The 22,734-nt window shown below is 53.1% G+C and overlaps 1 protein-coding gene across 2 annotated transcripts in view; it reads right to left on the bottom strand.

Moving 5' to 3' along the window:
• Positions 1–2,743: 2,743 nt before the first annotated feature.
• VAV2 (vav guanine nucleotide exchange factor 2) overlaps positions 2,744–22,734 on the bottom strand; it is a 151,223-nt gene continuing 131,232 nt past the window's right edge. Inside the window, exons 10-28 of one of the 2 annotated variants that reach the window (XM_087753129.1) lie at positions 22,386–22,481; positions 21,842–21,910; positions 19,049–19,135; positions 17,146–17,231; positions 16,754–16,886; positions 15,516–15,625; positions 14,802–14,903; positions 14,609–14,697; positions 13,792–13,808; positions 13,404–13,425; positions 11,984–12,111; positions 11,673–11,747; positions 11,000–11,052; positions 10,118–10,234; positions 9,923–10,010; positions 9,705–9,828; positions 8,589–8,675; positions 6,328–6,482; positions 2,744–5,653 (exon numbers count right to left, since the gene is read on the bottom strand). In XM_087753129.1, coding sequence (XP_087609255.1) covers positions 5,606–5,653; positions 6,328–6,482; positions 8,589–8,675; positions 9,705–9,828; positions 9,923–10,010; positions 10,118–10,234; positions 11,000–11,052; positions 11,673–11,747; positions 11,984–12,111; positions 13,404–13,425; positions 13,792–13,808; positions 14,609–14,697; positions 14,802–14,903; positions 15,516–15,625; positions 16,754–16,886; positions 17,146–17,231; positions 19,049–19,135; positions 21,842–21,910; positions 22,386–22,481 — 1,686 coding nt within the window. In that variant the 3' untranslated portion in view covers positions 2,744–5,605. The remainder of the gene's footprint in view (positions 5,654–6,327; positions 6,483–8,588; positions 8,676–9,704; positions 9,829–9,922; positions 10,011–10,117; positions 10,235–10,999; positions 11,053–11,672; positions 11,748–11,983; positions 12,112–13,403; positions 13,426–13,791; positions 13,809–14,608; positions 14,698–14,801; positions 14,904–15,515; positions 15,626–16,753; positions 16,887–17,145; positions 17,232–19,048; positions 19,136–21,841; positions 21,911–22,385; positions 22,482–22,734) is intronic. The other variant, XM_009477094.2, reaches the window with a different exon arrangement.

A 22,734-nucleotide genomic window follows, 5' to 3' on the forward strand; every position in this document is an offset into this window, starting at 1 on the left:
ATTCAACAGCGCCACGACCCTGGGAAGTGCCCCCGCTGCTCCCCACCACCCCATGCCTCTGCTCTTGCATGCTGAACGCACTGTGCTACCCAGTCTGCATCCAAATTCCCCCAGTTTGGGAAGGGTTTGAATAGGGGGGGTTCACTTGTTCCAGCATCAGCCCATGTCTCAGGCAGCATTTCTCTCCTCCCAAAGTTAAAACTGGTTCTAAGTTTTAAAGAGAGAGCCCCAATTCCTCCAGACTTCTCTACAGACTAATTGCTCAAAATAACCACAGAGATGCAAACAAGTCTAAACTCCTGTTTGCAGTGGGGTGTTTCTGTTTGACAGGCCAGAACCATTTCATCAGCCTGTACTAATTATAAATACGACCTTTGGGTTAGACCAGACCTAAAACAATACAAGCCCAAGTACGCATTCAGCAGCCCGAGCCGTTCACCAAGCTCAGGACGGACGGCAGAGCAAGCAGCCGCGACTTCAGTCCCTCCGAGCCCGGGGCCCTGATGCAGCTCCAGAGCAGGAATGAGGGTGGTTATTTTTATTGATGGTCAACCTGACGTGGAGGGAGCCTATGCCAGTTCAATCTTTTCCCTATAATTCTTAGATTAATTATAAAATAAAGGAGCATAGCGGTTTGCATGCTCCAGATGGAGTTTTCTAGGTCACAGAAAACATTACAGCTAATGCAGGAATGAACTAGCCAGGCATACTGCAAAACTGCTGATCATCGCGTGCGTGAGGCTGCAAGTGTGTGCCACCGCCATCGCCACCGCTGCTGGGCCCTGCATGGCGTGCGTGCAGAGCTGGCTTTGCTCTCCCCTGCACCACAGTCTGAATTCGGTCTTGGGAAAGCATCACCAGTATCTGACCCCAGACTGAAAGCAGGCTCGATCCCACACAGTCCTGCTGGGCAGAGCTTTTCTGAGCTCCGGTATTGGCAACCCCCTACCTCAGTTTCCCCACCCCGACTGCACAGCAGTTCGGACCCTTGTTTTGGAGTCCACCAAGCTGGGTGGTGCGAGTGCTTGCACCCAGCCAATGTGCCTGCTCGTGGCATGGACCAGCCGAGGTGGCAGAGGGAGGTGGCCACATGCTGGCCGGCCACAGGCCACGGGGGCCGCGGGGCTTGCTCAAGGCCCAGCCACAGGGACACTGCCGGGCGACTGTCGCACTGCGGCAGGGAGCGGGACCTGCTGTTCGCAGAGGGCAGCCAGCAAATGCAACCACCCCCTGCGCCGTGTTTGCTCAGAGCAGAGGCAGCGCCCTGGCGAGCCCAGCTAATGTGGGAGATTATGTTGGCAGCTGCTATTGCTGGGGGAAAAAAATAATAATAAATAAAAAGAAAACCTGTGTCTGGTGTGTCCCCCCTCCTGGGGTGGGCCAGGGTCCGTGCAGGGCTGGAGCCAGCTGTGCTGGCCATGGCTGGAGATTTATTCTCCGGTTAATGCCCCTGGGAAGGCTCCTCCTGGTCTGGTTACAGCGCCTGGCCGTGGCTGGGCATGGTGAATAAATGCCCCATTTATCCCCGAGGCGTAAGCCCTCATCAGCGCAAACCCCAGGAGGAGGTTTGGATATGGAGCTGAGCAAAGCCGGCTGTCGAGGTACCCACCTGGCCGAGGCTGCAATGCTGCTGGCTCCAACCACCCCCCGAGGGTCAGATGTCACCAGCTGCCACCGAGGAGCCAGCCCCCGGGGTGGCAGGGATGTCCCCAGAGGCAGGAACCTGCATGGAAGCAGATTTTCGCATTAACCTGCTCTTGCAGCCAGCAGACGGTTCCAGGCTCTAGTGCTGCAGTTTTGCAGCCCAGCTGTGCCATGGGCATCTGACGGCAACGCCCGACCCGCTCGGTGCCGGGCTGACGCTCATCGCCGGCAGGAGAGCAGCCAGGTACCAAAACCTGGGATTTCATACGTGGTGCCTGTTGGAGAGCTTCCCTTAGACTGAAGAGCAACAAGGAAAGGGTTTATCCCAGGCAGGGGTCATCAGTTTGGCCTAGGCTAAATACCTGGCTGAGCAGCATCTTTCCAAATCAGCATCCAAAAGTGAGTGCCCAGCTAATGTCCTGCTTCACCCAGGGAAACATCTCCGCTCATTTCTACTGAGCCTGTGAAAGTTGAAGCAAGAAGGAGAAAGCACTGGGGACCGCAAGAGCAGAAAAAAATTCATGTTATTCTTAATTAAATCATGTGGCAGCTCACAGTGGCACCTCGTGTCCCTGCTCTGGGTGAAACCTCCAGCAGTGCCTCAGGTATTTTATAAGCAACAGTGCAATTTCTTTTATTGCTCTGGAAAACGCTGCTGCGTGCAGGGCCGAGTGGGATTCTAGAACATGATACTCAGGTGTGACTAAAAGCTGTGGAAAATCATGCTCCTGCTCTCACCCCCAGCGATTCGGCTCGGGCAGGGAGAGGAGCCACGGGAAAGGCGCCCGGCAGGAGCGCGGGACAACTGCAGAAGCAGCTGCTCCAGAAACAAGGAGGAACTCGATAGGCGAGCAGTCGGCTTCAGCAGTGCCTCATGGAGAAGAGCTGTGCCCGGTACTGCAGGAAAGATTTACTCCGAGTTTTGGAAGGGTACGAACACTTACGGTTCATGGCAGCAATTGGAAAGGATCACGCATCTCCCCTGGACCGGCCAAGCCACCCCTCCGGCCCCAGCACAGCCAAGGGGGCCTGGGTGACAAGATGCCCGAGATGAGCCTGAGCCCTCCGGCACAGTAAAAACCACGGCTGGAAAAAAACCTATCAGCAAAATTACACTTTATTTTTTTGTTGTGGAATTTACTTTGATGTATTGTAACTTAAAAAGGTCTGGAAAAACCACATGCAAAAGGGTTTCTAAGTAGCAGCTAAAGTTTCTATTCCAGCATTACAAGCTATTCCAAATGATTTCCAATTCCCAGCTATAAACTATTCCATAAACAAACAGTTTTATCTTTAAACTCCCTCCACCCTACCCCAGTTAGTGCAGTGCAAAGGAAAAACCCAAGGAATTTACATATTATTTTCCAACGTATCCCATTGCAATTTCGAATGATCTGCGATGAACTAAAATATATATACAATTTTCTCGCCGTCATAAAAAAACATTTCCCTTTCTTATTCACAGATATATATTGTGGCAAATGGCTGAATAATTACTTACAAACAAAACAATCTTTTAACAAGTTTCTTACAACAGTAAACACAGGAGGGAGAGCTCTCCGGAGGGACGGGGGGATTTGGCAGGGCTGGGAGGGGAGCGCAGGCAGCGGCGGAGGTCGGGGATCCCTTCGGGGCGTAAGGGAGAGATGGTGCCACGGTCCCCGTGAGAGAGTGCGTGCTCTCCCAGGAGGGATGCCCTCGCCACCTTACAAAATCAGCCACGTCAAACATGGGTCGCGTAAGGCTTTAGGATCTGAGGCATAACATGAGCCATCGTGAGTTGTCTTGGGTGCGTGCGTGTGCGTCTCATCCCCCCCAAATACGCGCTCCGCTCCGGCACAGCTACAGGAATCGGAGCAGGGCCCTTTGCTTTGCACAGGAGGAGCAGGGCATTGCCAGCTCCCTGCTGGCTGCTGCCCCTGGAGCGTACCCCGAGCTGAGCACTGAGAGGCCGGCCGGGAGAGGTTAGCACCAAACAGTACCTTGGGAAAGCCCCGAGCCCCCTCCGCGTTCCCGTCACCTCGCAGAGCAAGGCCCCCGGCGGGCATCTGCCCCGGCCAGACCCTGGCTGCAGCCACCCCGCTCCCCCCGCGGCACCAAGAGCGCAGGCACTCGCAGGGCTCCAGGAGGAACGGGCAGCAAAATAGGGCGGCTCTGGGCTTGTCTGAGCAACAACATTTAATTTCCAAGTTAATCTCTTTCCCTTTTCCTCGAGAGACCCAAACTCTTCCATTTATTATCCCGAGCAGGGCACTGCTGCTCCATTTGTGGCAAGGCTTCGGACGCAGCCATGGCACCTCCATGGCAGGGACCGAGGGCATCAGCACTGCTCACCCAGCCAACGCTGGCGTCTCCCAGACCTGTGCCAGTGCGATGCCAAGAGCCCCCACGGCAGTGCCACCACAATCCCAGGGGAACAACATCAGCGCATGGAAGCACCGGCTCAAAATGCCACTTACTCAGAGAGGCTGGAGGGCGTCTCCTGGGGCTCAGCTATCGGACAGAGGAAAGCTGTTCCCTGCCACACACCCACACACGTGTTTGTTCGTATTTGCACTTTGGAAGGAAATTCTGGAGCTGGAGAGTAATGCCAGCGCCCGGCAGAAGATGGTGGCCTGGATTTCCACCCAGCAGCTCTGCCTATGAACCACGGGGACTGCACTTCAGAAAGAACAGACTCGGAGGGACAGTGCTCAGGACATAGTGGCAATGCCAAGACAGACGGACCTTTAGTTGACAGCAGCAGCAGTAACAGCCTGTGGGAGAAAGAGAGGGGGCAACGCTCACAGCCCCCAAAAGTGCACGCAGCCGGGGAAGAAGAGATGCTCTCGCAACTTAGCAAAACAAATCAGGAGTTGATACCGTAGCCCTTACTCAGGTGGGTTCACCCGCCTGAGCTCAGCGAGGTGGGACGTGTCACGGCTGCAAGAAAAATCAGCCTGGCTCGGGGGGGGTCCCGCCCACAGCAGGACCAAGCTGGGAGCGAGGGCAGGACAGACCCATGGACGCACACTCCTGTCCACTCCTCTGCATGTACCTGGTGCCTTGGTGGCCTCCAAAACCCTTGTGTGGCAAAGTGCATCTCCAGTCCTGCAACATGCCGAGAGCTCCTGCTCACCAGTGGGACCAGTCTGCACCCCAGGCTGCCTCCTCTGCCCACAGCAAGGCTGGTGGGACTGAAGGTGGTTGTAAAGAAAACGGGCTTGGGATGCCAAAGCGGCTCTTCCTCCTCCTGTCTGACTGGGAGGTCCACTTCCAGCCTACATCTGATGCTCAAAATGCGCTCCTGGTTTCACAGCTGGCATCCTTCAGAGACGAGCAACAGCAACCTCCTCCGGGTCGGACGTCCCCGCTCTGCCCCCTCGCCCCGGCCGCAGCGCGGTGCTGCTGGGTGCTGCTGCATGGTTGCCAGGAAGACTGCCAAAATCCTGACCCCGGGAGCCCACCCGAGCAGCGTGGCAGGGGGTCTGCATCGTCTCCTTGGGGCTGAGTCGCTCCCTCCCCTTAGAAACCCCCAAATTCTCACCTTGGCACACCCAGGCATCAGCCCAGGTGCAAACCTTCAGCCTCACCCTCCCACCATCATCACCACAGTGGCTTTTAAAACACCTTTCGTAAAAGAGGTTTCCATCCTCTGGTGGGCACCGCACAGAGTCTCTCAGCTCTGTCCATGCAGGTGAGCGCGGCTTTCCCGGGACTCGTCTGCAGCTGCTACATGAACGTTATCCGACAGACCGTCAATCTTCTATACACTTAACAGGAGCGAGGCCGCCGGCGGCCCCGACGCACGCGCGCGCGCACAGACTGTACAGAGGAACGGATTGCTGAAGAGTCTGCGAGAGCAGTCCTGGGAGGCGTCCGGCCGCGTCTCACGGGGAGCCGCAGGCATTGGGACAAGCGTGCACGGTCTGCAGCGGCTCGCTCTGGGCCCTTGACGACTTTCCATCAGACATCCCCGCAGTCATTGCACCCCCTCCTCTTCCACGTACGTTGAGGGAAACCAGCCAACCTGTCGGGGAAGCGGAGAGGTGAGCTGGAGACTGGGGAGCTGAAGGGACCTCCTGTTGTCAGTGGGACAATTCCCCTGCCACCACACGCTGTTCCCAGTGAGCCGTTTGTACGGTGCTGGATGCGCCTGCATCCTGATGCACGGTGGTGACGGGGAGGCGGTGCAGCCGTTACCCTAATTTGGGACGGAGCTAGCAACTATACATTGCCTTGGACACATGGGTTGTCCGCAATACATAAGGGATCAGGGCATGAAGAATCTGTCCCCAGTGCTACAAACTCTGTGGGACGCCAGGTCAAGCCATCAGCCTGCTGCTCTTCCCCAGGATGCTGAGCCTTTCACCTGCAGAGCCACTCCTGCATAGATACCCCACGTGCAGGTTTAAAGAGCAGACTCGGACATCGCCCGAGCTGGCGTGCCCGCGTGCCCACCGCATGCTCCCATGCGCCTGCACGCACCGGGTATCGCGTGTCACTGCCACACAGCACCCCCGGCACATAGCAGTGGCTCCCGTGAGATGACAGCCCATCCATGAGCCAGAAAAGAGCAAGAGGGAGTGGGACGTGTTCCCCTGCCCTTTGCTGTCCTGAGAGCAGGCCGCGCTCCGGCTGGGCAGGTTGAGAGCGGGGAGGACCGTGCAGAAACGGGACAGGACATAATCTGGATGCACTCACTCTTCCGTTGGTTTCCCCCTTCCACCATCCCTGGTCCCCGCCAATCCTGCTGTAGATCTTCACCACGTCGCCCTCTCGCAGCGAGAGCTCCCGCATGTCCCGCGCCGCAAAGTTGTATCGTGCCACCGCCGTCCCTATGACCCGTGGGGTGAACACTGCGAGGGGACAAAGCAGAGGGAGTTGGGAGCTGCCCCATCGCCTGGGACCGGCCGAAGCCTGGGGAAAGCTTGGCGAGGTTCAACCTGGGTTTTCCACTGCAGCGCTGGCTCCCATTGCAACACACGATCTGGAGCAGCTCGGGTGGCGGGGCTGGACTCATCCGAATTGCTTAGCCCCGCACAGACTGGGGCGGTCGGGGTTAAACTGGATTCCTGCTGGGCTTTAAACAGCTCCATGGGCTTGGGAAGCCCCTGTCTGCTGACCAGGAGGGGTCCAGGAGGGGCTCGGTGGGGATCACTGGGGTGAGGGGCGCTTTTGTGAGAAGGTGGTAAAAGAAAAGACTTCATAGGAATACACGATCATTAACAATGAAATCATGGAAAAACCCTGTTCCACTACCAGTATCAGGTCTGGCTGCTGCACAGCTCCCAGCACCTGATAGGACCACCTCGTCAAAAGATTTCACAAATCAACTTGTACTTAAACTACTTCAAAAACCTGAGTTATTGGCACTGGATTCTCCTAGAGATGCTGAGCAAAACCCGTATGTTCTGCCATGAGGAGCAACAAGCTGCTAACCCAGTACCCTCCCTACTCTTGTCCCTGCCAGGGAGCAGCCAGGGCCCTTGGAAACTTGGTCCTGTAACAGACCAAAAGGTGCAAAAGATCCCTGCAAACCCTAATGGTGACCAACAGCTTGTGATAAGAAGCACGGCCCCGTGAGCCGTCCCAGGATCCGGCCTCCACCAGCACGGCCCCAGCACCACGGATCTCCGTCACTTCAGGCAGGGGATGGTCAGGGGAGGCACCAGGAGAAGCAGCAGCGAGGGGGGAACGGCAGGGGCAGTGCTCAGCTTCCCTGCCCCAGCGGCTGGGCAGGGGGAAGGAGGGTTGGAGAGCAATGGTGGGACGGATGGGATGGGCAGAGGAGGAGAAAAATGCACCTCCCTCTGAAGTTTGCAAAAAAAAAAAACCCACCCTGAAGGGACGTCGTGTTTCGGTGAAGCTACCCTTTTTGTCCCAGGACTTTCGAGGATTAATTTCAATTTTAAATGTTTGCAAACCAAGGTTGAACTAAGTTTGAGGAAAAGCTTTGCCCAGGTTTTCAGCTCTTGGGATGAAAAGAGATGAGGATGGCAATGGAGACGGTCCAGACACACAACGTGCAATCACGGAGGGCTCGTCCGTCCTCGCCAGGCAGCCAGGCTGGAGAACGGAGCGAGAATCACGGCAGCTTTGAACTCTTTCATCAAGAGCTTGCTCAGAGCCCACTGCTGTACAAAGTACTTTCTGCAACACTTTGTATGCGGTTAAAGGATCCCAAATTCCCAGAATTATGTTCTGATACCATGAGAAGTTAAGTGTTCTTCCCAAACACGGCAGTAAGGAAAGCAAGCGTGGCTTTGCCGATGATTTTCCCTGTCCAGCCTAAAGAAAATACTGAAAGGTAAAAGCTTAAACAGGAAGACATGAACTGGCACAGTTTTGCTCTGATCCCTGCCAAACAGGCACCAGTCTGTAAGACATTTAAATCAATGGGGTTCAAAGGCCAGAGCACTGCTGCACTCTCCGCAGGGAGTCTGAGCCACAAAACACATTGGACAGCGCAGGTTCCCCCCCGCCTCCTCAGCAAGGGGCTCCCGAGCAGCCTCAGACACCAGAGCTCAAAAACTGCCGGACATGAGGTGTTCTCCTTGTCCAGCAAGGAGAAACGGTCTGGAAGATGGTGTGATGCCAATGCTCGTTTGGTGAAACACACAGGATAGGCAAGTCGAGCTTGAAGTACATCATGAGATCCCAATGCGCTACATTCGTTTTTTTCATTAATTTTAGCCCCCTTTCTCGAATAGTGACAACTCCATCTCCTCCCTGCCTGGATTTTGGGGAGAGAGGGGAGTGTGTTTTGCTTCCAGCCAAGCCATGGTTAATTCACTTATTTCCAGGCTGTGCCCCAGGGCAGCACTGGGGACCCCCTGAACTGCCTGCGGGTGACGGAGGGACAGCGGGGACCCCGCAGGTCCCGCTGGTGATGGCTTTCAAGCTGGGGGTGCTGCAGCCTGGGGAAGGCGGCAGGTCTCTCCGGCGGGGAGAGGCACTGGTACCTGACCAGAAGGGACTGGAGGAGCTCTGAGAAGAAAAGTTGAGGCCCTGAGGACTGAGAAAAGAAAAGTTGTAGGAAGCGCAGGAGGCTGCAAAGAGGTTAGAGAGAAACAGAAAGAGGCAGAACACGCATTAAAAAGGAAATAAAAAAAAAATATTATAATGCACAATGCTTTAAAAGCTGATGGAGAAATACAGGGCAAAGCATACAGAAGGTCTTGCGCAGGGGCTCAGAGCTGGGACAACCAGCGGCAGGTCTGCCCGCAGCCCCACAGCCAGTGTGGGGGCTCAAAAGTCATCCTAGGCTTGTACTTTATTGGAAAAGATATTTAACAAACGTTTAAAAACTATCTTCCTTTGGTATTCTTTTTAAAATATACCATGGAAAAAGTTTTTTAAAAAACGCATTTTTCCCCAGAAAGTAGCTATTTCTGCACTCAGGCTTTTAGACAAAATGGAACATTTTGCACTACTGCACATTTTGCTTTCCATTTCTTTTGATTTTGTTTTCTTTTTTTTTTTTTTCATTTTAGGCACAGACTTACCATTTCTACCATAATCTCCATTAAAGGAGCCCCACTGGGATTCAAACCGTCACAAGTGACACTGGAACTGGATCCATTAAAACACATGCACAAAAGCTCACGCGGGCAGGTAAGACACGATATATCCCGCTATCAGAGCAGCGCATCTCTGCTCACCACCCGCAGGTGGACGGGCTGCCCCTGCAGCCGCAGCTCCTCTCCCGGCAGGACCAGGCGGTGACAAACCGCCCCTGAGCACAGGGTGCAAAGCCGTAGGAGGGAAACCAGCCCCCCCCAGGAAAAGCTCCTGCTGGGAGGCTGCACCCGCTCTGTGGAGCCGCACGAGCTCGAGGGAGCAGCATCAGGCAGCCCCGGCTCGGCCGGACCCCCCCAGCCCCCATCACCGCCTGTGAGACCCATCCTCAAAATGCCACCAGCCGAGCAGGAGACTCATTTGCAAATTAGGGGGCTCAAGTCCTACAGCAAAGCTATAAATCCCTTCGTCCAGACGGTGCTCCTACGCCTTGCTGAAAGGATGAGATTTTCCATCAGGGGTTTAACGGTGCCCACTCGTACGGCTGAGCTGGGTTTTACCTGGAGAGCGGGTGAAGGTCCTGGAGGTAGAGCGCTCCCGAGATTTATAGGGGTACTTCAGTGTTGTGTCCAGCTGCTTGAAGCTCTCCTTCAGCGAGTGGTTCTGGTAGTATTCGACCAGCTCCTGCGGAGGACAGAGGGGCACCCGGTTGTCTCCGCCGTCCTCCGCATGACTTGCAGGGACGGTGCGCATGCTCAAAGGGGCTACAAACACCTACCAGCAAGCTTTCAAACTTCTTGGCTTCCGTGATGTGTATCCAGTTGTCCTTCTCCACCACCTTGATGTGCTTCACCTCTTCATTGAACCTGCAAAAGGTAGCAAAGGCACTCAAGAAAACATAGCCATGTGCTCCAGCCCTGTCTCACCCTTCGCATGTGAGTAATACTAAATTACTCAATTAAGTATTACTCACTTAATACTGATGGCAAAGCGCTCAGCCTCGGCCGGCCGCTCCCGGATCAGGTAGGTGCCGCTGACGTGAGACTTGAGCAGGTTGTCCGTCTGCTGCCGCTCCATGTTCCCTGCGAACCTGAGCCCAGGGGTTAATTAATTAAATAACTAAAAATCAATGCATATCTTTAAAATACGCATGTTTTAGACAAAAGGAGACAGCTTTTTTAAAGGCATGAAGGTGGGGCAAGTAGAGAAACGGGTCTCATCCCACACTTCATGAGCAGAAAGGAAAGTGCCCACAGATATACAAGAAGCTGCCCAGCCACTGAACAGAGAGGATGAGCGATGCAGAGTGCAACCTCTTCCCTTTGAAGTCTCTTAGGTTTCCAGCGCACCTAGAAAACCTCACTAATTGGGAATCAGTCCCCAGGTGAACGAGGCTTCAGCGAGAGCTGGGGAGTGGGGATAATTTAGACTCATTAATTGGAGAACCCGGCTAGAGCTGGAGGGAAGGAGCAGGAGGCAAGCCAAGTGCAGCCTCTCCTGCCAAGGCAAGAATTGCTTCCTTCCTCCCAAAATGGTTTTTTGGGCACAGAAAACACAGAAAATGAGAAGAGAAACCAGCATCTCTCCTTTTGCCTCTGACCCTCCCCATCAGTGAAGAAATCCCCTCTGATGCTGCAAGGGCTGCACTAGGTTTCAGCACCCAAATACTGCTGCAGCGGCTGCCCCGTGGCCATGGGGGAGGTGGGATGCAAAGCATTGCCAACCTGCATTCATAATTCATTATTAGAGTGGATTCCTGACAAAGTTAACAATTAAAAGACAAGGTTGATATATCTTTCTGGCCAGAGAAAGGCCATTTCCAGCACACTGCCCAGCGGCAGGCAGGGCGACTCACCACGGGTACGCCGTGTAGTCTATCTCCCGTGAGGGCGGCCGGCTGTTGGGGGGCTGCAAAGAGAGCATTGCTTATTACTGATGAGCCAGCGTCTCATCAGGCTATAGATCACGTGCGAGATGCTCCTCTCCACGGGAGGGTTTTCATCTGCCAAGCTGTTTCTGAATTATTGGCTTCGGCGGTGGAGGGCAGTGTTGTAGCTGAGCATTTCTCTCTCAGCCTCCCAGCTGCGATGAGCATGCTGCGTTTTTTCATTTACCTGAGCGTTTTTTAATTGGGAAGCAGCTGACAGCATTGCAAAATGCAGTAAAAAAACCCAAACCATGCAGTTTTCCTGTACTGTGACTGATCTCAAGCACTCAGCAACCAGGTCAGCCCCGCAGAGGAGGAATGGAGGCTGGACCTGGTCACACCAACCCCAACCTTGGGAACGGGGCTGAGACCAACCTGACCAGACATTTGCAACTATGGGATGACGGATCCACTTCCTTGCTAATTTGGCCCCAGTAAAAGACCTCATTCCAAGGTCCAGGAGCTTACTGGAAGGACCGAGGTCTCGAGCAGAAGGCTGAGAAGACCAACAGGCACTACCCAGAGCACTACTGTCACCTCCCATGACAGTCCCCAGCACCCGCCCCGGCACTCTCGGCTCCATCTCCTCTTTGGCACTTACCCTTGCATCAACAGGGCAGGGCTTTACCGATGAGCTGGGAAAATAACCCGACTTCTTTGTCTGCAGCAGCCGCCCCTGCAAACCAAGCCGGGTATCAGCCCGGGACGTGCACAGGGGAGCAACGTTTTTGCCGTGCAGGGACAGGCACAGTCCCCGCTGCAGCTCCTGAGCTCCAAACCACTGTGCAGATCCCCCAGCTCCGGAGCCCCAGCACATCCCTGCGCTCCGGGAAAGCCCACAAATAAAAGGGATGATGCAGAAGTCACTGGTGTAAAACTTCCCGGGAATTTCCCGAGGGGAATCGCTCTCACCTCCCACCACGGCGAGTCGGGGTCCCCCCTCAGCAGCTCGATCACGTCCCCAATTTGAAACGTCAGCACCGGCTTCCCAGGGGGGGCTGGGTTTCCGTGGTAATTCTGAACCGCCACCATTTTAGGACCTGCAACAGATGCAAACCAGTTTCATCACCTAGACCCTGTTAACAAGAAGCAAAACAAAAATATGCCCCCTGAAGCCCATTGTTCCTTATTCTGTGAACTACAAATCTAACGGCACCGGCAGGCAGGATTTGGGGGCAGAAAGCATGAAAGCGGAAGGAACAGTGCCCACAGAGAACCATCTTGGCTTCTGCAGTTACATGGATGGCTGAGTTCACTGAGCAAAAATAAACCCATGAAGGACTGAGCCCAGCCAAAGCTCCGACTCCCAGCCCTGCACCTGGACTTGAACCTCGCCATGGCAGACCGGCTCTCGTTAGGCGATGCCCGGCCAGCACCAAACCCCGCCGGGTTCAGTGGTGACACCCGCGATTGCCAAAGGGACCAGCGAACACTTGGCTTCCACTGAATTTCAGCCGGACCTGGGACCCGAACGCCCCTGAAGCTCGCAGCCAAAGTCCAGCTGTCTTGCCAACAACTGCACATTAAATAAGCTTCCCCAACTGCGCTAAAACCACAGTGTTTATCTTCAAAATGCTTTCCCACCTCTGCCTCTCCCTGCCCAGTGAGAGCATTCTGTGCTTTCTTTTTTTAACCACCAGTTTGATTCAGGTTTCTTTTTGCCAGCTTGGCTTTCCTTTTAAAAGAAAAAAAAAAAAAACCAAATTGCTCCTTCTCCTTTGAGCCAGAGCATGGGCAGGGCAGGCCCAGCACTCTGCCTAGGCTAGTTTTAAGCAAAGGAAAATAAAAAATATTGTGGCAACCATCACGACTAACGGCCCCATCAGAGGGCAGCGCCTGGAGCTGCACAGCCCCGCAGCGCGCCCGACGCACGCCAGCAGGAAGATGCTCCCCATCGTCAACAAGCCTCCCCGCCAGGTCGTGTTTGGTCTGCTTTGAAGGACGATCTGGCACAAGGGAATTTGCCAGGCTCTCCTTGGTTACTGGTGTGATGTGCAGAAGCTTTACCCACACAGCAGAGCAGGCCAGGGGCACGAATGCACCCAAAGAAACGTGGTGCTGATGGCTGCAGCAGGCGAGGGCTGAGCCCAGGGAGGAGCCGGGTCTTCCCGCAGGAGACCCAACCTGCCACTTTGGGGAGAAGGGACAGGAGAGACCTCGGTGCCCCATCACTTGTTGGGAGGGCGGCACAGGACCCTTCTGCAGCCAGTAATGCTCCTTTCTGGTTTCGGAAGGAGCTTCTCCTCCCACGTGGCTCAAAGTTAGGGACACTTTCAGCCACAATCAAGACACCATCTCTACTTGCCCTCCTGCGATACAGTCATGCCCTTACCAGGTCCAGCACTCAGTGAATCCTGCAAAGAGAGAGAGGAAAAAGTCTCCATGAGGACATGGTGGTCTGGGCTCCCTCCATGAGTGCCCACCTCAAGCCACCGTGACAAGAAACCCTCTCCTGAAACCTCCCTGGCACCCGCTGGCACCCGGTGCTCGCCCCATCTGGGTGCTCACACCTCCCAAGGGCCATGGTGCCGCCCAGACCGGGCCAGTTTTAGGCTGGAGGAGAGGCCATCAGACTCCAGTCCTGCCCGCCAGGTTACTGGGACCCCCCTGAGGCCTGATGCTGGCTCTTCCCATGAGCTGCCCACACCTGGACTGGTCAAGGATACAGGCTCTGCCCAAGGCAGAGGGGGATGTGGGAAAAGGGCCATCAAACAACGTACCTGGTCTGCTGAAGAACCTGCAAGAGAAACGTTGAAATAAGTGGTAAATTTAACAGGCAACAAACCCTATTTTCTGTTTCTCTTGATGCTGCGAGTATCAATAAACTGGCATCAGTGCTTGAATTTGATGGAGGAAGCACAAAGCAGAGGCTGGGGTCACTCAAGTCATCGCTCTGCACCGGGTCGGCAAGACCCGGGAAGGGACTGGAGCCTGACAAGGACATTTTCTCACTTGCACCAAGTTCTGTGATTTTGTTTCTTCCTCCCTCCACTCCCCACCCAAAACCTCCCCAAAGCCACGCCGTGACAGTCCCCTGCACCGAGCAGCGCCAGGGCTCTGACCCGGGCGAGGGGAGGCGAGTCACAGTTTTGCCCAATTCAGATCAAGGACCCAGATTTTTGCAGCGCTGTGGGGCATTTGGGATCCGGAGATGAGGTCTCTCCTTCTCATCAGAAATGCAGTTCCTGGCACGGACCTTCCTGCTTTCCCTAACCAACATCTTCTGACGACGAAATCATCATCTCTCTTCAATGCCCTCCCAGCACGAGGGCTGGGTGCATCCCACCTGGTACACAGAGCTGCTGCGATCCTCTGACATCCATGGGATCCAGCTCCTGCTTTGGGGGGGTTTTGGTTGGTTGGTTTGTTTTTTAAACCACCAGCCATTGTGAATTACAGCCCTGGGAGGTGGGTGGGGGCGTACTCAGATTTTGTTATGCATTAACAAACATTAGTGCCTTATAGAGCAAATCTTTCAGATTATTCACATGCATTCACCTTCTTGGCACAAGCCGCTAATGATGTGGAATAACTCACCCATCTTGCAGGGAGGAATGATCTCCAAGCACTCCTTATGAGCACCCGCTCCACATTTGGGGCAAAGATAGCCCTGGTAGAAGGTTCCTCTGTGCAAAAAAAGAAGTCAGAAAGTCCTAATTCAGCCTCAGCTTTGAGATTTTCTTTCCGCGTTTTAATGCGGATGCAGAAAAGCTGGAGGGATGCTGCTCACCTTAGGAACATCCTGCAGGCTTTGCAGTTGGTAGTCTTTTCAAATGTGTACATCTGAAAGTTATGGTGATTTGCATTGGCTTTCTCTGGCTTTATGTTGGACCTGAGGGAAAAGACCGGGGGGTTAGCAACCTGTCCCTACGAGCCACGCTGTACCTGTGACCTGTCACGGCAGCTGCTGTTTGCATTTCAGTCAAAGTCTGGAAACCACACAGATAGATAAGAAATCAAGTGTGAAAGCAGACTTGGGGCTTGACTGTGCAGAGAGAGGATTTTGCCCATCGACCCTCCCCTGGGACAATGTTTGTGGATTTGGCCCTTGCCCGACGCAATCAATAGTCCCGACCCGCCAGCGCGGGGCCCACCCCAGCCCTGCTCAGGACCAGCTCCCTGCAGCAGCAGCCCTTCTCCTGCAACGCCTTCCTCCAGCCCCCGCTCAGGGCTTCCCGCACGGCCTGACGGCACGGCGACCGCTGCAGGCGTCATTTCAGAGATGCACCATGCCTGCTTCGCTGCAGACGCTCGGGGTGGAGGATTTCACGCTGGACCCACACTCCCTTTGCCCAGGGATCCATCTATCTGGCAAGCCCACGCGAGCTTTCCCATCACGGGCTTTGCTATGGGAGCTGGTCTCCAGTGACCTGCTGGTCCAAGACACTGTCCCCCCCGTGCTTGGCGGCTGCATGCCAGGGCTGGGACAGCCACTCGTGCTCACATTGCCATTTCAAACTGCTCCATCCACTTCCTCTTCATTTCCTCCGTCTTGCAGAAGAACTGGAAGCCCTGCTTTCCCTGAAGGTGAATTAGGTAGAAGCCGTATGACCACTGCAAGAGAAAACGAGAGACCGCTGTGCTCTCAACACCTGAACAGCAAAACGCGCTGCGCTTTTATTCAGGCACCTTAATAACTGCTCTCAGCGCCTGCCCCGTCCCTTCTGAAGGACTGCTGACCCTTTGCAAAGGTAACAGCAGGGAAGGAGGAAGAAGAGCTCTGTGTTTCTCTAAAATATCACAACTAATGATGCCTGAATCAGCTGGGCACCGCGCACTAGGGCCAAATAGGATTTTATGGTGGCAGATGAGAGAACCCAGATTTTTCTGCTCCAATGGATCCTCCCCAGCCATTATATCTCTCCCTGACAGCAACTGACAGCCCAGGAGGAACATCTGACCTGCCCACTGCACATATGCTCTGCCTGTCTCATTACAACATTGCACAGAAAAACACGAGAGAAAATTGTGTGCTTCGCTTACCATTTTTCCATGAGACTAGAAAGCATAGGAGAGCAAAGTGGAAATATATTTCATTAAAACACAAAGCTAGCAGCATTTCTTCAGCATCCAAGTGGTAAAATTGGCTATTCTTACCCAAATGCCACTTATCCCATCTGTACAATACCTCTTCCCATTGCGTGTAAATGGATTAAGCTAATGGGTCTCTGCTAAACCGAGAGCTGGGAGGCATTCCTTCACGGCTGCAGACTAAGCCCCAAACCACCGGCAGAACGATGTTCCTTCAGTGGCAACCGGGCTCCCAGTGCTGCTTTTGGCAGGCTGGTTGGCAACGCTCATGCTGCCTTTCCAGGCTCCTCCACCCCGCGACTCATGGGAGCGAGAGCATCCGGACAGACCTTCCCTCCCTGCCCTCCTCTCCACCCCGTCTGATGTTTGCTCCTGCCAAAAGCAGGGAGCAGCTTCCTCTCTCCTAACTCCAATCATCCCAGCTTCTTCAGGGCTGTTTTGCAAGGACGGAGGTCAAGGATCAAGCCCAGCCCCGCATTAATAAACATTTCCCATCTCTCTGTAAGGCTGCCCTGAAAGCTGAGCATTTATTTTCCAGCTTTTTGCAAGCTCTGTTTCTATTTTAAAAGGCTAATGGGAACGTACTACCGAAGGACTGGCCCAAACAGCTCCAAAATGCTCTCCAGCAGAGCTAATCCCCAGTCCACCTACCTTCTTAATGTCCTTGTTGTTCATAGGGTCGTCAGTCATCTTGTGGAAGAGCAGCTCAATAATTTCTTTCAGCTCATAATTGTATCCTTTCCTTTTGCAGACGATCACCACTTTATCAAATAAAAATAAATACCTGCCCAAAGCAAGCAAATAAACAAGCAACCCAGTCAAACATCTCATTAAGGTCCCCGTTCAACGGGAAGTATTTGCAAAGCTCTGCAGAGCTTCCCAGCCAGCGCAGCTCAACGCTCCGACTGTGCTATAATTTCACATCAATGGTGATTTCTGTCAGTGCAACCCTAGGCAATCACTGAATAAATGAGCACAAGGGGAATCGCCAAGCAAAGGCACATTTAGTTCGGGAAAACTTCTGAGTGCCATTGCTCACTCACCTGTCCTGCTTGGTGTGGTTGACTATGGAGCGGACCTTCAGCTCACCATCGATCTTCGGCCTCCCGAACTCCTCCAGCTTCACTTGCTGCAGAAAGCAAAGCAGGGCTGAGATCCACAGCCGGGGCTGGGACGATGCGTTGGAGGCTGAAACCCAAACCTGCCCGGAGCGCACAGCGTGCTGGGGGCATCCCCACCAGCCCTGCCTCGAGCTGCAGAAGCTCCTGGGAACAGCATCGTCCTCGCCAAGGGGAGCCCACGCACGAGCATGGCCCCTGCATCAGGAATGGGACCACGGGAGATCCCTGGAGCTCCAGCACCAGCATCCCAGGGCAAGGCTCAGGACTCAAAGCATTTTTGCAAGGTTTGTGATCCAGAAAGCAAAACCCCCACAAAATAAGCTATTTTCCAGGGGTTTCTACAAAACCAGAACGAGGGCTATTGCAGTTTTGATTCCCATCCTGAACCAAGACTGGAGATTTTGGGGAGGCTGGAACCCAACCCAAGGGTTTGGTCAGTTGGTCTTTCAGCTCAAAAAGCCCTTGCAAACGTTGCTTGGTGCAGCGCAGCTGCCAAGCCATGGGAATCAATCCCCTTACGTAGTTCTTACAGGAAAAAAAATATTGTGAAGCTTCACCACTGGTCAGGAAAATAAATATTTGACACAGCTGTGTGTATAGTCTGTAATTATTTCATTGCCATGTGGGCTCTGTGTACATAACAGCAACCACCCCACAAGGTCCCGCCTGGTGCAATGAAGGGAAACACCGAGCAGAACGTGCGTGGGATTGAGCTGCCGACGGGAGCGACTGCTTTGCTCACACCTCATCTCCCGCGTGTCAAACTTGCTCTCTGGCTGCTGCAAGGAGGAGAAGTGGCTGCTTAATGCCCCCATTTACATTCCTGTTTTTACGGAGCATGATGCCCGATCGTTCGCACAGATCAGGGTTATCGTGACTACTTCAATCAAAACCTGTGAGCCGCAACGGCCCATATCCCACCGGAGATATGCAGGTTTCTCTTGAAAATTAAGGATTTCATCTCCGTCTGTTGAATAACCATCAATTAAAAGTCCATTGTTTTCGAATGAAGTCTGGACTTAAAGCCCCTCAAACCCAGGACCCCTCCAGGAAGCCCTCGGGGCGGGCGGCCCCTGGCATCTCCCTCCATCAGCCCCTTTGAAGCATCTCAGGTGTCAGCCCCCAAATTGCATTAGCCCAGCTAAAGCGTGACGGCAGAGCAGCTGCAGCCGCAGCTGACCAGCCTTCCCCTCCCGCCCCCCGGCAAACGTGGGAAAAAGCTCGTTAGCTGGAAGCTCTGCCACTGAATATTAAATTAATGGGCTTCTTCGGGGCAGGAGTGAGTGATGGGTTGCGCGGTGGGCTGCTGCACAGTAACGGGACTGAGTGTTTTATACCTCTGGAGTTTGGAGGATGAGATTCTCCTTAAAATATCTGGTTGAGATTTTGGGGATTAGGTGCATATTACACGTGCCTTTCTCCTCCAAACGGGCCTTGGGACGCTTTCAGGTGCAAGAACATTCAGTTAACCTCTCTGTCCTCGTAACAGAAAAAGAAAACCCACTTTAAATAGCAGACTGGAAATTAAATAGCAGATTTGGGGAATCCTTGGGTTCCCCCTACACTAATAACATGAGAAAAAGTTGGAGAAACAACGTCAGTGTGACACCACCTACAAAAGCCATCCTCCATCACAGCCCAACGGGTTTTGTAAGGCAGCAACCACTTGTGGACTGTCAGCAAAACCAGTCAGTGATCAGGGAGTGCCAGAACACACAGGGATCTTTCTTGGGTAGCACATCTCATTCAGTAGTAATTGCACAGAAAAAGCAAGTATGCTAATAATATTCAAATTCAAGTAGGGAGTGAGCATTTTCCAACTTACCAGATTTTCTATAGAGCTCTGAAATTCACTTATTTTCTTTAAAGTCTCTTTGTCCCTCTTTACTTCATTTATGTACATGGCCAAGTCCTTAAAAGAAAAGTGCATATTCATTTTTATTTTCCAGATGAACCTAGTACCTTACCAAAGCAGAAAAGACACGACCCCGGCTCCCCAAAGCTGCACTCCCCTCCGCCCTCAGGAGCCAGACCAGGACTCAAGCAGCAGCCTGGGACATGGTGAGCACAGGCTTTTTGTGCTGGCACTGCCGAGCTAGGCAGGCACTGTAATTTTTCCCATTTCCCAGAAGAGGGCAATGCATGAATCCAGTGCAGGACAGCAAACCCGACCCACGGCTTTTACCCGGTGAGAGCCTGGGTGAGCAGCCAGGCATCCCCTGCCCCGGCAGCATCCTTCCCTCCCAGCTTTCATCATCATAATTCCCTTCATCCTCTTGGATACAAAAGCTACGAGCCAGTCTCTGCTGTCAAAACATCCATGTCTGTAAAATAACTGCTTTGGACACCTGGCTGCACGTTAGCTGTGAACAGCGCTTGACCTGGCTCTGCCCCGCTTGCTTCCAGCTGACCTCCCCGGGTGCTCTGGATCGCACCCGCGCTGGCGAGAGCGGGCTCTCCCAGGGGAGAGCATCCCCAGCTCCAACACGTCTGGGCCTCCAACATCTCCCACCACACAAAGGCTATGTTGTAAAATAAGGAAACACTCAATGGAGCTTGTTCTGCCCTGAAAAATTCCTTGCTTACCCAAATTTTGACCCATCAAAGAGAAAGAACCCTATCCCTTTCACTAAAACAACTTCTTACACCCTTCGGAGTGTATTTTCTATGCCTGTTTGCTTCTTATCTGCCCCCTGCCTCCTTGTCCTCAACAATAGCTCTTGTCAACTGGGATTAAATCCGAACATGGGATTTTTTTAAGACATCCCCTCTGGGTCAGACCTTCGTCAGCTTCCCAACATAGGGCTAATCACAGATGATAATCACAAATCTACGTGACAATACTTATAACATCACAAAATACCCCACCAGGCCAGTGGCAGGGATGGTTATGAAGAATGACAAAACCAAAAGCCTTATGAAGCGGCATCCTCCATCACGCTTGAGCATTTGCTCCCTGCTGCTGAACAGGCTGTCTCCTACCCAAATGGGAAACACAATCCCAGGATCGACTGTGACTTGAAACAGCGACAGCAACATGCGAATCTGGGCTGTGGGATTTAACTGGGAACCTGCCTCCCCCCACCATCACCCGGGGGCTCGGTTCTGCGCACTCAGGTGGAGGGTCGGTACCTGCACGAAATAACCCCACGTGCAATTTTTTGGTGCAAATCCTGCCCCTGTTTTGTGCAAACAACTACCTAGGCAAAATAAAAAGGGAGGTGAATCCCTTTGGGAAATGTAGCTCTAGCTGTAGATATTCACGCCCCTGCACAGCTCTCGCCCCAGACAACAGCAATGTCCGCTGCCCACCAGCACAGCAGACAGAAAGGCTGGATTTGCGACGAAAAACATTACTTGTAAGTTAAGCCTTGGTTTACAGATCGATTAAAACCAAACTGCATAGCTTCCTACGCCCCTGCTGAGCCCGGCGCGGTCCGAATTGCACCTGCGCTCTCCTTGCGATGGGGCGATGAAACACAGAAACGTGGCTGATGGCTATGGGCAGCTTCCTGCAAAAAGTGCTGAGTCGGCAGTGTAGCCAGAGTGTATATACATTTATTTATTAGCAGTGGTATCGGTGGGTGCCTTATTATGAGGCATAAGCAGGGTTTAACAACGGTCACCAGGTTTAGTGTTCGTTTGAGGCCACAGCCATGTGCTGTGCAGCAGCGGGCTGTGAATGCAACGTCCTTCAAACAACCTTAACTTTAAAGCGACCTACATATCGGCTCTGGATCCCCGGGCTTGCAGGGATAACAGCTGAAAAGGTCGCCCCACTTATGTAAGTGCTGGGAAACGCAGTGTCGTTACAAAAGCTGCGGCGCAGAGGTAGAAAACAAAGTGACCTGAGAACACGGGAGCGAGCCCAGGGATGAATCCTGCAATGCCCTCCAGAGAGAAAACCTGGAGTTAATGATCATCCTCAAGTCAGATGCCGCTGACGATGAGCCCGCGGTATGTGTGTGCATACGGGGGGGGACGTACCAAGTCAGAAAACATTTGGATGATTTTATTTTTTGTTGCTGAAGGTTTTCCTGAGATCTTTGGGGGTTTCCACTGAAAGCTCAAGAAGACTTTAAACAAAGCAAAATTTTGACACCAGAAGTCTTCATTTGTGGAAAGAGCATTTTCCCCTTAATAAAAAAAATGCTTGGATAAAAGGATTCCCAGCCAGCACCTGGATAACAGTGCGCAGGCAATGCTCCGCACCGACATGGGCACGGGCTCGGGCTCCCATTTCTGCAATAGTGCGCAACTTGCTGATACGTCTGGAGTTCCTCCAGATCCCTCCTAGCAAAAACAAGAGCCAAATCTGGCACAGCCTCTTTACACACAATAGTAATTAGTGAAAAGTCATAACTTGTCAACAAATACCAGCTTCCCCAGCTGCTTACGGAGGAAGATAACAGTGATGCCTACAGATCCACTGTGAAGCAATCGCATCAAATGGCAATCAATATACACACGCGTGTCCTAAAGAAGGAGGTGCTGCCTTCCCTCGGGCTGGTGGATGGTTTTTCCATCTAGGTTTTGGTTTTACAGGAGCAGAGGGGTCCCGCACTCTGTTGCGCCCCGAGCCCAGCGCAGCCCCGCTGCCGCTCTCGCCCTCCCGTACCTGCATCGCCTCCAGAGCCTCCTTCAGCTGTTGCTTCTCTGGTCGGTCTGATGAATGGCTGAGCAGCTCCTGAAACAAAAAATAAAGACTTTAGGTGTGCTAGGAAAGCTGCCCACCCTGCCTGCACCGGGCAGGCTATGACCTGCAGGCAACGGCTGCCTGCCACCAGGGATGCCAGTGCAGGCAGCTGCGGCTGCAGCCGTAGGACAGGGAACACGCCAAGCGGCTGGTGCTTGAAAGATCTGTTACACGGAGTTGACGGGAGGAATTTCACACATAATCAGATTATATGCAAGCTTATTTTATATTCATTAACTGCCTCTCATGGCTAACAAGTGCAGAATTACCCTAGGTCATCGTACTTTAAGAGATGGCACAAATATTATGTCGTGTTAAGTAGCTCTAGTAATTATTTCATTTGAAGGGGAAAAAAAAAAAAACCCTCACTCTGCATTTGGCAATGATTCGCTCTCCACTGTAAAAGCCGAAAGATGCTACAGCGAGGATGGCAGCTGGAGAGAAGCGCCGATGCTGAAACACTTACTTTTAACAAGAGATGATATTTCAAAACTCTTTGCATTGGAACCACCAGCAGATCTTGCAATTTAAATTTCCCGTCCTGAACCTTTAGTGTGCATTCCTATTAAAGGAATCAATATATTAGTGGTGAAGCAGCTGGGGGAAAACAACAGCTCCCTCCCAAGAAAAAGCATCCCATGTCCCCCGGCTGTTACGTTTTGCTTCTGTAAACTCAGTTTGGATGAGAAATGGCTCGTGGTCCCTGCAAGTGCCCAGCCAGTGCCAGGGCCCCCACCGCAGAGGTTATCGAGGAATAAAACACAGGGTCTGGACCCTAAAATACAGCCATTCTCATGCAACTGAGCTACTCCAGC

The sequence above is a fragment of the Nipponia nippon genome, unplaced genomic scaffold (genome assembly GCF_047370975.1).
Source record: "Nipponia nippon isolate SJK-2023a ecotype South Korea unplaced genomic scaffold, ASM4737097v1 scaffold_16, whole genome shotgun sequence".
Classification (NCBI taxonomy): Eukaryota; Metazoa; Chordata; class Aves; order Pelecaniformes; family Threskiornithidae; genus Nipponia; species Nipponia nippon.